The 13351-nt window shown below is 41.7% G+C and overlaps 1 protein-coding gene across 2 annotated transcripts in view; it reads left to right on the top strand.

Annotated features, from left to right (window-relative positions):
* HIP1R (huntingtin interacting protein 1 related) overlaps positions 1-13351 on the top strand; it is a 2955354-nt gene that overhangs the window by 891975 nt on the left and 2050028 nt on the right. For both annotated transcript variants that reach the window (XM_044068914.1, XM_044068915.1), the window contains exon 4: positions 8655-8711. In XM_044068914.1, coding sequence (XP_043924849.1) covers positions 8655-8711 — 57 coding nt within the window. The remainder of the gene's footprint in view (positions 1-8654; positions 8712-13351) is intronic.

The following is a 13351-nucleotide window of genomic DNA, read 5'->3' on the forward strand; positions in this document are numbered from 1 at the left end:
TCACTTGGACCGGTTCTTGTAGTTTACAAGTTAGACTTTAGCTATGTTGCATCTGTGTTCCGCATTAGAACAGTTTTATAAATATAATGAGCACCTTAGTCTAGGGTGTGCAGGCAGCAGAATGTGGTTTGGTGAGTAGGCTTTAAAGGAAAACTCCATCTTAAAAAACTAAAAAAAGTGCTGCTTTTACAATTTTAATGCATCTCCCTCAAAATGGCGGATGATGGGGCCTGCCTGGGTAATGTGATCTTGATGTTCATCGTGTTTCACTGTTGCAGTCATAACATTTGGGTTATCCTGCTGGCAGGCTACCCGCAGTCGGCCTGAATTCCAAAGTCCTGGTCCGGCGTTGGTTGCTGTCGCCCCTTCCTTGACGTCAGTGCACCAAGGGTATAAAAGATGCAGCCGACGCCATTTTCTTCAGGCTTTCTTGCCGCACGGTGCCCGAAGCAAAAGCAGTTCGCAAGTGCCGGTCTGCCGACTCCTGAGATTTTTGAAATCGAATTTCAGATCCAAAGTCTTCAATAAAGCTAAGTACCACGTTGGGGAAACTTTTTTCTTGCTCCAGAGCGATGTCAGAAAAAGTTAACAATTGTATTTCTTGTGGGAAGCAAATACCTCATAAGGATTTTCACTCTTACTGTATTCCTTGCCTAGGCCCTGACCTCGACGTTGCTAGTTGTCAGTTTTGTGCTAGATTTAACCAATGCACTATTAAGCGTCGTTACGATTTTGCTTTTCATTATTTTGGCAGAAGGTTTAACTATATAATGCCGTTGGAACAACCGACGACCGGAATTCATAAAAAACGCAAGGATAAAGACAAGGACAAGCATCCGAGGTCCAAAACCGACGACGAAGCCTCTTCTAGGCCAGTTGCTGGTGCTCAGTGAGGCGCTTTCGTAGCCCCTGATTCCCACTACCTCAGAGCCACAGGCAGCCTCTGACTCCCATGTGGAGACAGCTAGGCCTCTGGATACTCAAGGTATTGGCCCTTCTGAAATTAATCCCTCAGATGGGTCCAGAGCTGCTGAGCAGACATTGGCTTCTGAGGGTGTCTTCAGACCTACACAACTTTATATAAAGCCTACTTCAGCATCCAATACAGTCTAAAACAATTTTAAAGACAAGGAAACCAGTACAGCATTCTCCGGGACAGACTTCTATGCCTAAGAAACAGATGCTCAAAATGGCCGAAGACCTAATTACCTTGGTCAGGGTTTCCCATCCCCCTCCTGATAAGAGGCCTAGGCAAGACACTGAATATGATTCCTCTGATCAGGTTTCCATTTCCTCTGATTCCTCTTCTGATCAGGGATATTCTGTTCCTCCCTATGAGGATCCTGATGCTGAAGATTCTATTCATTCAGCTTCTCCTGCTAAGGACTATTCATTTGGGGAAACCCTGCTTACCATGAGGGAGCATTTCCACTGGGAGAGCCAGGATTATTCCGATTCTAAGAAGAGACTTTCTTTTACTTCCTCAGCACAGACCTCTTGCAATTCCCCCAGTTCTAGACATAGTAGATGATGTTTTTTCAGAGTCCAGCCTGCCTCCATACTCTTTACCTCCTGCCCCTGTTAAGCCGGACAGATACTACAGGGTTCCAGACTCCCATAAATTTCTTTACAAAAACCTGGCTGCTGACCCAGAAACTATCTCACAGGGTCCCAAAGGGGTCAAGGCTGCTTCTGCTAAAAACCCTGTCCCCTCAGATAGAGATTCTAGGGCTTTGGACAGATGGAGGAAAAAAGTGTACACTTTCTGCTACCTTGGCTGTAAGGGCTTTAAATTGTCAGTTTCATATGCTCAAATATCAGCAATACTTAATGTCTTTGTTAAAACAAAAAATCCTGACAAATTCTGAATGTTCTGAAAACAAAGATTTGCAGGATTTATTGCATGCAGCTGAACAAGTGGGAAAACATACTTTGCAATGTGGCTATGATTCACTGGAGGCCTCATGCAAGGCCGCTGTTACAGGTTCTGTTATTAGAAGGCATGCTTGGTTAAAGGAACAGAATCTGCCTGATAATGTTAAAGCAAAATTAATGGATGCTCCATTACAGCATGTTACTTTGTTTGGTGTTAAGGCAGAAGAGGTGCTGAAGAAAATGGAGGACAAGGCAAAATCTATGCAAACAGTAAAGGATTTCTTACAGGTGCAGCCACCCAGATTTATCAGAATCTGGCCCTCTAAGAATTGGTCCTTTCCAGTGTCAGACAGACCACAAAGAGGCAGATTCAGATGCCTTAGAGGCAGGCAACAGCCCCAGGGCTCATACAGGCCCAAACAATGGGATGCTTCTGCCTCCAAAAGTGGAGAAGACAAATCACAGCCTTATAGAAAACAGTCCTAATGACTTCCCTCTGCCAATGCCAAGCACTTATTTTTTGGCAGCACCCTTAGGGGGGAAAGCTAGCACTTTTTTTCACAAAACTGGCACAAGATCACCCAGGACAAATAGGTCTTAAGTATAGTCTCTCAGGGCTACAGGTTCCACTTTCTCACCCTTCCAAAGGCAAAAGGTATGCCAGACCTACCACGCAATCAGTGGCAAGAGGCACAAAAACAAGTTTCATCTCTCATGGACATGAGGGCTATTCAGCCATTGCCACAACAAGAGCAGGGACAAGGATTTTACTCAAGACTTTTCTTAGTACCAAGAAAGGACAAAGCCTGGAGACCAATTCTGGACCTGTCTATTCTAAATACTTTTCTGGACGTCCCAAAATTCAGAATGTTGACTCTACAGCAGCTTCTGCCCATGCTGGACAAGAAGGCTTGGCTCGTAACTTTGGACCTCAAAGAGGCATGCCTGCATGTCCCAATCAGACAGTCTTGCAGAAGATACTTCAGATTCATAGTTGGCTCAATGCACTATCAATTCTCTGCACTGCCCTTTGGCTTATCTGCTGTGCCCAGGGTCTTCACAAAATGCCTGGCACCAGTAATTGCATTTTGCAGACAAAGAGGAATTCAAATGTATCCCTACTTGGACTGCCTTATTCAAGCAAAAAACAAAGATATTCTACTACAGCATCTGGCGTTTGTAAAAAGATTACTAATTTGCCTAGGGTACACAGTAAACGAAAAGAAATCAAAACTAGTACCCTCTCGAGATAATATTCCTGGATGCAAGCTTAAATACAACTGCCAAGATGGCTTATCTCACACCAGACAAACAAAGGCATCTGACTTCTTACTTCAAAGACATGGCAACAAAGACCCAGTTATCTGCAAGAAAAATTCTGCAGGCTCTGGGCTACATGGCATCCTGCATTCTACTAATTCCATATGCAAGACTGCATATGAGGAAACTACAATGGTATCTAAAAAGTGTTTGGACTCAACATTGCCACAGCCTGGAAACAGTAATTACTCTCATTCCCTGCCTACAACAGGAATTTTAATGGTGGGCACAGGCCTGTCACCACAACAAGGGACAGCCATTCACCTTACCCACTGCCAGGCAGACCCTAACAACAGATGCATCAGATTATGCCTGGAGGGCACACATGGCAGGAAAATGTATTCAGGGCACATGGCTCACAAACCAAATGCATCTTCATATCAATCAGAAAGAGATGCTAGCTGTACAAAATGCCCTGACAGCCTTCAAGGACCTACTTCATCCAGGACAACTACCGATAAAGACGGACAATACTACAGTCATGTGGTACATAAACAAGCAAGGGGGCACACATTCCTACCCCCTCTGCAGACAAGCCATGGCTATGAGGAACACAGCATTGACTTATCAAGTACATTTGCAAGCACAATTCCTGCCAGGAAAGACAAATACTTTGGCAGACGAACTAAGCAGAAATCTCATGGATCCTCACGAGTGGAAACTAGATCCACAAATCTTCAACATGATAACAGGGAAATGGGGATGCCCAGACATAGATCTATTCGCCTCACCTCACAACTGCCAGCTACAAGAGATTCTGCACTCGGACTTATCACAAGCAAGCATGGAAAGTGGACGCCCTTTCATTCAGCTGGAAAGCCCTTACAGTTATATGCCTTCCCTCCTCTGCCTCTCCTCTCCAAGTTACTCCTAAAGGTCAGACAAGAGAAGCTAAAAATGATACTGATTGCCAGAGACTGGCCACGCCAGCACTGGTACCCAATCCTAAAGAGCTTGTCTCAAGGTCCAGCCTGGACATTGCCTCTAATACCTCATTTGCTGACCGAACAGAACAATCAGATCCTGCACAGCCAACTCAGAACCCTAAATCTGGCTGCATGGCAGATAATGTAATCATTCAGAACACACCTTTCTCTAAAGCAGTTATGGATGTTATTTTGGAGGCCAGGAGGCCCAGCACCAGAAAATCTTATGCAGAAAAATGGAAGAGATTCTGTGCTTGGAACCAAGCGCAGGGAATTGACTCGCTTGTACCAAATATTCCTCAGATTTTGCAATGCCTAACTGAGATGCTGGACAAAGGCCTATCCTTCTCATCAATTAAGATCCATGCGGCTGCCATTTCAGCTCATTACAATATGGACCCACCTATTTTTTCACATCCACTGCTAAGACAGTTTCTCAGAGGGCCGAAACCATTAGACCTCCAAGGAGAGTTCCAATACCTGCATGGGACCTCAATTTTGTCTTGGAAAAACTCACACTGCCTCCTTTTGAGCCAGCCAATACAGCAGAGATAAAATATTTGTCATGGAAAACCGCTCTTCTCCTAGCAATAACTTCAGCAAGAAGAGTCTCAGAGTTACAGGCACTAATGGCTGTGGAACCTTTTATTATTTTCCATCAGGACAGGGTTTCTCTAAGGACAAACCCGACATTTATGCCTAAGGTAGTGTCCAGCGTGGCTCTTAATCAAACCATACATTTGCCTGCCTTTGGGAGAGAGACTTCTGCATTCTTTGGACATACACAGACAGCTATGCTTCTACTTAGACAAGACTAAAGCCTTCAGAAAGACTGAGCAACTCTTAGTGGCATATGCTGCAGGTTTGCAAGGAAAAGGCATTTCAAAGCAGACTGTTTCAAAATAGATAGGCCAGTGCATTTGTTTCTGCTATTCACAACATGGCAAATCAGTGCCCAAGGGCATTAGGCCACATTCTACCAGAGCAGCAGCCACTTCAGCAGCCATCCTCAGAGGAGTACCAACCAAGGACATTTTGGAGGCTGCAACATGGACTTCAGTGCACACTTTTACAAAGCACTACCATTTACCTCTCTACTCTAAATCCAGAGCAGGCTTTTCCACTGCAGTTCTGCAGGGCCTCATAGCCACTCCAAACTCTATTTAGGCCCAGCCACCCAACCTCAGCTTTGGGATTCAACCCAAGTGTAATGACTGCAACAGTGAAACACGATGAAAATAGTACAGTTGTGTACCTACCATAAATGTAGATGTTCCAGTGTATTCACTGTTGCAGTCCAGGTTACCCTCCCACCATCCCCCTTTTTTCTTTGCTGGGACTTATCTGTACCTCTCTATTCTATGCAACCTAGGTGGTGTATTTGCTTGTAGATGAAGGTTATGTGCATGCTTTTTTATGATCATAATATTTACAGCCTACCCTTTTGGGGGCACCTGACATCTGGGGCAAGAAAAACTGAAGAAAATGGCGTCGGCTGCATCTTTTATACCCCTGGCGCACTGACATCAGGGAAGAGACGACAGCAACCGACGCCGGACCAGGACTTTGGAATTCAGGCCGACTGCGGGTAGCCTGCCAGCAGGATAACCCAAGTGTAATGACTGCAACAGTGAATACACTCAAACATCTACATTTATGGTAGCTACACAACTGTACTTTTTCTTGCTTTCATTCCTTTTTCCCAGAATACATTTCAAGTCATCGTTACACGAGTCATACTAGACATAAGGCAGTGTTGGTGTTTTCTCATGCCATTAAGATAGAATGGCAGGACTTTGAAGCACTGTCATCTAAACACACCTTCTGAAAAACTACTACTGTGCTTCCCTGAGTAAACTTCATATATATCTATATATGTGTATATATATATATATATATATATATATATATATATATATATATATATTAGAGCTTGTTCTATGCTATAAATAGTGTTTAGCTATTCCAGCAAAAGAAAGTAGGTAAATAACAGGCTTTTGTAAAAGGATTCTTTTGTAGCTCTGAAAGAATTGACCTTCCCTCACACTCTCATGGTGAGGTTGTAAAAACTCACTGCAGTAAATGATCCTTGCTGTGCATTTACAGGTGACAAGTAGCAGGAATCCAGATCAAGTATGTCTGCTACTTCCTAATGCTTTCTGTGAGAAGTTTTTTTCTCTTATGAATGACACAGAATTAAAATGTGCTTTACTAGTTCCTTCATCATTTCTGTCTTGTTCACCCCCCCTTTTTTTTCTATTTCATATTTATTTATACTTTTGTAACAAGGAAAGTGAACTGGTCCCAAGACCCTTTTCAGTCACAACTCGGGCTACACTGGCAAACATAATAACAAGTAATAAATACACTTAGCAATACAAAGTAAAAAAATAGAGTAAACTCTCAGTTAACAATTTTCATGTGTTGCACCCCCTCCCCAGCAGAAACATACCTTACATTTTTAGAATTTTAGAGTTTTAAAAAGGAAGATAGGAATAAATTCCCTCTCTCCCCAACGTAAGAACAAGTCAAACCAAACAGATAGTATAGGGTACAGTATTAGTCAGGCCTATTTTTAATAGTAACTCTCAAGCAACTAGAAACTAGTTATCCGGCATCTACCAATCCCCATGGGTGCCGGTTAACTGAGAGTTTACTGTACTGACATAAAGATATTGACAAAGATTGCATGTACAACACACAGCCAGTGTATGACAATAAATAAGTAAAACATCAAGCAATATTTACTAGAACGTATGCATTAATAATGCTTAAATCTGTTACGTTAAGGTAATTATAAAAAAAATTGTATGCACCCATATTGCACGCACGTGCACACACACACACACACACACACATATGTGTATAATGTGTAGTGTGTATATATATATATATATATATGTGTGTGTGTGTGAAGCCGCGGTGGTGCAGCTGTAGCGTTGTCACCTCACAGCAAGAGGTTCTCCCATTCAATTCCTCCCCGCGGTCAAGTGGCATTCGAAAGACATGCGTGAAATGGGCATGCCTTCGTTGAAGGTTGGGCATTGAGCTGGCACCTTGGTACCATAAAAATCTACTGCCATTCATTAGCGGACCGGAGTTCCGCTGTGACGACCCCTAACCGTGAAAAGCTGAAAGAAGAACAACATATGTATATGTACGTGTATAGATACATTGTAGTACGTGTACAAAAACATATGAATGTATGTATGTGTGTGTATAAAACAGAGACGTAGGTTATATGCCTGTGTGTGCACTTCATGTCCTTTTAAAGAAAAATCAAAATGGAAACTTTGTGCAAGTGTATGTGTATGTCTATACACACACACGTGTATATATATCTATAGATATAGATGTTTGTGTGTGAATCTATAAAAATGTATGTAGCTTGTAGAATACTGTATGTGGGATGCAGTACTGTGTTTAAATGCACGTCTGACTGTGTGTGCATGCATGCACGTGCATTAAAACACAATTAAGTACTTCTGATTTCCTTTTCTTAATGTTTTTCTGTAAAAGCACATAGTAAATGTACATTAAAGTAATTTCAGCTGTATATCATGGTTGCATCAATGGTCACATTTCCTTTGTGGACTACAAAATGCTCGTACACTCTAACAATGTAAAGACTGACTCAGTCAGTGGGAATCTCTTACAATGGATCAGCGTGTACCAGATATGGATCTCTTTTGAAGGATGTCACAAAAAAGCAGTTCTGTTCTGTTCTGTGTGTGTGTGTGTGTGGGGGGGGGGGGGTCCTAGAAAATGGTAAATGTGTTGATACTTTATAAGAAAAAATATTTTCTAATTTTTCTGTAAATGTCACAGAAATCCTTGATACTGCATTTAAGTTATCATAACATATAAAACTATTGTAAATAGCCACAATTTAAAGCTTAGCGTTCCAATACTGTGTTGCTGCTTACATAAATTTGTCAGAAGAGTTGACAGTTGCCTTTAAACCCTGACTGATCGAATTGCTTTGTTTTGCTATGAAAGGGGAGTCTTAAGTTCTCCTACTCTCTGCAATAAAAACAGTGGAAAACAGTTCCACAGCTTTCTGTCTTTTTTTTTTTTTTTTTTTTTAATAGCTACTGTGTTCCTGACATTAGCAGGTTTAATTGCCCATCTAAGATTGACAGCAGTACCTGACTGGGTAAACTACAGATTTAATTGTCTACGATATGTTGTGCAGGCGGAGACAAACTCCTCTGCAAAATATGTGAGAAGTTAAGCTTAAAAAAAAAAAGTAGGTGGGATTTTCCCTTCCTTTGATTCCAGTGCAAGGAAATAAAAGTAAAAAGTACACACAGGTTTCTGTCACCTACAAAATACTGGAACCATATTGTAGGGAAAAATAAACCTAAGAATTGAGTTAAATGTGGGAGAGGGAGGAGTTTTCCTTTAAAGGTTATGTTGTGGTTCCCATTGAACCATTGCTGATGTATGCATTTTTCACTTCTGTACCATGTGAAATGTTCTCACTGCAATACCAAGTTGGGGCTTTACTGACAAAACTGTATTGTTTTTTAGGTCCTTCAAGACTGCGTAAGACACAAGAGCAATGTCCGAGATACAGGCAACCTGTGGGTACGGTATGCTTTCTGTTTTTAATGATTAACTACCCTCTGGCTTTTTGGATACACAAAAATTTGTTTTCATGGTTTTCAGTAGTTAAAAGTAGGTCAAACTTTGGTTTCTCTTTGACATCAGTCTCAAGTCTTTTAAAAACAGCTTACAGGTACAACTGAGTCCCTCATGTTACATTACTCTAATTTGTATTTCCTTTTTTCACTTTATCAGTAAATAGGATACACAAGAGCAGACCACCACCAAAAGCATGCAGTCTGTTATTTACCAGAAATAATGCATAAGCATTGTCCAGCTGTATGCCAGATATTACTGTCATCCAAAACTAGACAGAACAAGACTTCCTTACACATGCCCTCATGTATTTGTCCCAGGCCTTCCTTGCTTAAATGTACCAATTTTACATTTGCGTGACCATGGAAGAAGGCTCAAGACTGTTAAATAAAAAATAAATCACTGTCACTTTATTTTACATTTGTTAATCAGGATATTGCCCTAATCTCAGTGGACCATTTTCTGTCACAGCCTGTAAGACAGAGATATACTTAACACAGTTTAATACAGAATATAGGTCACATAGCACACAAAAGGTAACTTGCAGACAAGGTAAATGTGAGAACAAGTTATGAATGTGTTGTCAGATGAACTGATTTCACTTTTGATCATCTTTGTGTCTTCCTGTCTGCAGTATTCCACTGCAGAAAACTGTGCAGCCCAACTGCAGCCATAGTTCAGAGACAACAGTAAACACAAACATTCCTTACTGCTCCTCGGACTCGCACACATAACTGTGGAGCACATACACTGAATGTAGTTTGTACGTAAAACTAACAGCAGCAGCAGTCGGTGTAAGTGCCATTTGGTCTGTGGGGAGGGACACAGACACGCGCACACACACACACACACACACACACACACATACACACAGACACAAACACACACACTTCTATTTGTGCAGCAGATAACTATTTGACCTCTCTAGTCTCTCCACATTTTCTTATTGGATGTACAACAGACTGATTTTACTTTCCTTCAGTTTTGCCTTTCTTTCTGTTTCTACTTGCTGTTTACACTGGGTAACCTATTTCAGAAGTTAGTTCATAGGTTGGTACTAGGCTATCGGCCCTAGGGCCTATGCAAGCCTAGCCATAACAATTCCCTGGCTATTTCTTCCCACAGTATTTACTTCCTGGATCCCTGTCTAGCAAGGTGACTGATGTGATCCTCTGGGTGAATATCCCATCTCCCATCCAATCTTCAAGGTTCCTTTTGAAGAGGGCCAGAGAGGCACTCTGCTTGACATTCCTGAGTCTGGGGAGTCTCTTGGTCAGAAGCCTATCCCTCCAGCATGTTTTGATCATTGTGATGACAAGGTTTAGATCCTGGAGCGTGTCTCTCTGATGGATTGGGATTTCTTTAAGTGTAGCATGTCCAACAGCTCTGGGTTTGACATGGCCTTGTATGTTAAGCAGAGATCGCCTCTGAGTAGACAATATGCGACAGAGTATAGGTGGAGTTTGTTTAGATGGTCAGCATAGGGCATCTGCTTTAGGCCTGTGATTCTTTTAGTGAGGTATTTCTGCGTCCTTTCACAGTTGTTGTAGATGTCTTGAGAGGTACATACCAAATGGGGAGTTGTATTCTATAATGGGTCTAATGACGGATGAGAACAGTGATTACCTCCTTTTTTCTGGATGAAAAGCCCATAGTGATGAGGTGTTCCATATAGAAGGATTTCCTGACTGTTATGGCGATGTGGTTATCGAAGGTGAGACCACTGTCCACCTGTGTCCCTAAGTCTCTTATCACACTTTCTGTGTTTAGTGTACTGCCACCTATGTGGTAATTCACGGGTACATGTTTTTTTCCCAAAGGGGATCACTATACATTTCTTGGCACTGAGCTTGAGCCCATGGCTCTGGCACCAAGCATCTGTTTCTGTAAGGCCCTTTTGTAGAATACCCGCATCATTTGGGGATTCAATAATGGCTCCCAGTTTGCAGTCATCTGCAAACTTTGTTAGCCAGAGTCCCTTAGTGTTGACCTGTACTTCAGAGAAGTAGATGCCCAACAAGAGCGGTCCCAGGACTGAACCCTGAGGTATTCCACTTGTCTGGAGCTGGATCTGGATTCGGCTACTTTTACAGTGTGGGTTCTGTCAGTCTTCCATTGTCTCACTGAAAACAAAATACTTGGTAGTCTTCCCGTTTTGAACTTTGACTGTACACTGAATTTTGACTCTGCTTGCATTTCCTGCCCATGAGTCTGCAGATTTGTGCATCGTGTTTCTTTAATTTCTTTGTGTAGTTGTGAATTCAGATTTTGTACTTTTTTTTAAATTTTCTTGTAGACTGCCTCCATTCTGTCTGTATTCTTAAGTAGATGAGGTGTTTAGACCCACACACACAGTACTTTAAATGGGATTTTTGCTGTCTGTGAAAAGGGATAACAAAGCAAATTATTGTTCCTTTCTGCAAGCATTTAGTGAAACCTCATGAAGAGTGAATTATTCAGTTTTGTACAGCCTGTCAACAAAAATGCAAGTACACAGTGGAGAAAGTCCAAAATATTGTATTTATTTGTTTGACATTTGTTTACCGGGATGGTCATGACTGGGTCAAAAAGGGAGGAAAGTTCCAATTAGCGATATAGAAACTTTGAACAAATAAAAATTATACAGAGATATGGAATTACATGAGTTACAAGAAGTAGATACAGAGTTACAAATAAAAAAGGGTATACAGTAATATAACTGCAATAGTTCCAAGAGGTAGCATATTGCTGTCAATATTTGGTAACTAGTCATTATATTTTGATATATACAAGAAAGACACAGTTTGAAGAAGTTCAGAAGAGGATAGAGAGAGACAGTGTGACGTGATCTAGAGAAAAGGTTAACCTGGATTGGCACAGTGCCACAGCCAGGAGTTAATCGTGTGTTTCAGAATGGATTTAAAGGCAAGTAGGTTAGAAGTAGTTTTCCCAGTTAGTGGAAGAGAATTCCAAGCTTTTGCAACAATAACTAATAAAAAGTAATAACTAATAGTAAAACTAATAATTAAAATAGCTAAGTGTGAAACTGTTACACCAACCATATTTGTGGCATAGATGTGAAAAGCTTTGTCTATTGTGCAGGTGACTGGTTCAAATAGTGACTCTGGTGTGATGTGTATATGAGCTGACCATGGAAGGTTGGGGATGAGCAGCCTTGCCAGCTCGTCAATCCTGGGGGAGTGGGGGGTGACCACTTTTAATGACCTCGAACGAGATGGATTTTACATGTGTGGAGCAGAGGTCTAGTGAGTGCCTGTTGCTGTTCTGCAGAAGGCATACTCCAGAGGATTCAGCATTCTGAGGAGCACTTCACATGGCAGCAGGACACGTAAGAAGTCGGGAGGGGGGTGCTGTGCTATGGACAGGGTCGGACCAGTAAGCTGGCCTGGTCTGTATTACTTGACCCTTGCTAGTGGGGGAATGAAAAGACTGCAAGAATGATTGGGTTGGAGGGCTCCTGCCTACCCCAGAAATGCTCGTCTGTCACCCCACACAATGAATGGGCCACTTGGGCTTGGTCTTATAGGAATGCAAAACAAATGTTGCACCTTAGACCAAGTAATAAGAGGTCAAGTTGTGCATTAATGCGCATCTGTGAGGAAAGGAAAGATGGACATAGCTGACTTGCTCAGGTGCCTGAAGGACGTAGCTAACATGTTCTGGTACCTGAAGGACTTTTAAGAGTCCAGGATTTTTATCACTGTAGGAAAAGATGGCTGGATTAACAAACAGTATGAAGTCAGAAATTCATCCCCAGGAATGGGTAGTTCACAGGGTATGGAAGAAAATATTTTTTACACTTAGAGAATGGTGGCTGATGGGAAAATAGCCGTCAGTCTCCTATCTCCAAAATGTGGAACACTGCCCCTCACAATGTGGAACAAATGGGCAAAATCTGGAACACTTTTTACTTCAACCAGTAAACTGAGATAATATCACAGCTTTATAATTCATTCAGAGTTATAAATCTACTCTGTTCTAAGCATTGTTTTTGTATGTAAAGTAGTGTCTTTTTATTTTAAATACATTTTAAAGCAGAGGAAAACTGTATAGCGGTTACCTGTGTGATGACTCAGTTTCTGTCGTGTTCACACTGAGCATGCCCACAGTGATTACCTCCTGCTGGTGTGTGAGCTGTTGCCCACTATGCTCTCTTATCTCTGCCAGTTCTCCTGGCATCACACATTCCACTCCATTTTTGAGAACTTGTCTCCACCCAGAACTCCACCTACCTACCTCCCCTCTTAAAGGCACACGCATAACTATAGACATCCCCCAGTCACCTTATCCTCGCGTCTCTAATACTCCATCCTTCTCTCTCGTTCCTCTCCTGTCTAACGCCTTCATTGCAGTGTGCTGTCCTACTTTTTGTTTTAAACACCCACCCAGTTTTCAGACTTTTATTCTCCTCTTACCTTCACATCATCCCTTCTAACAATTTCTTAGTTTTAATATATATATATATATATAAATAATTTTTTTAACTCTGCAAATTCACTTCTCCTTTCTCATTTCCTTCGGTTACATTCATAATTACTGCACATCTACAGTGCTACTATTCTGCACAATTACATTCTTATTCCTCA

This window comes from Protopterus annectens, chromosome 4.part0, assembly GCF_019279795.1.
Source record: "Protopterus annectens isolate FY-2018-M chromosome 4.part0, PAN1.0, whole genome shotgun sequence".
Classification (NCBI taxonomy): Eukaryota; Metazoa; Chordata; order Ceratodontiformes; family Protopteridae; genus Protopterus; species Protopterus annectens.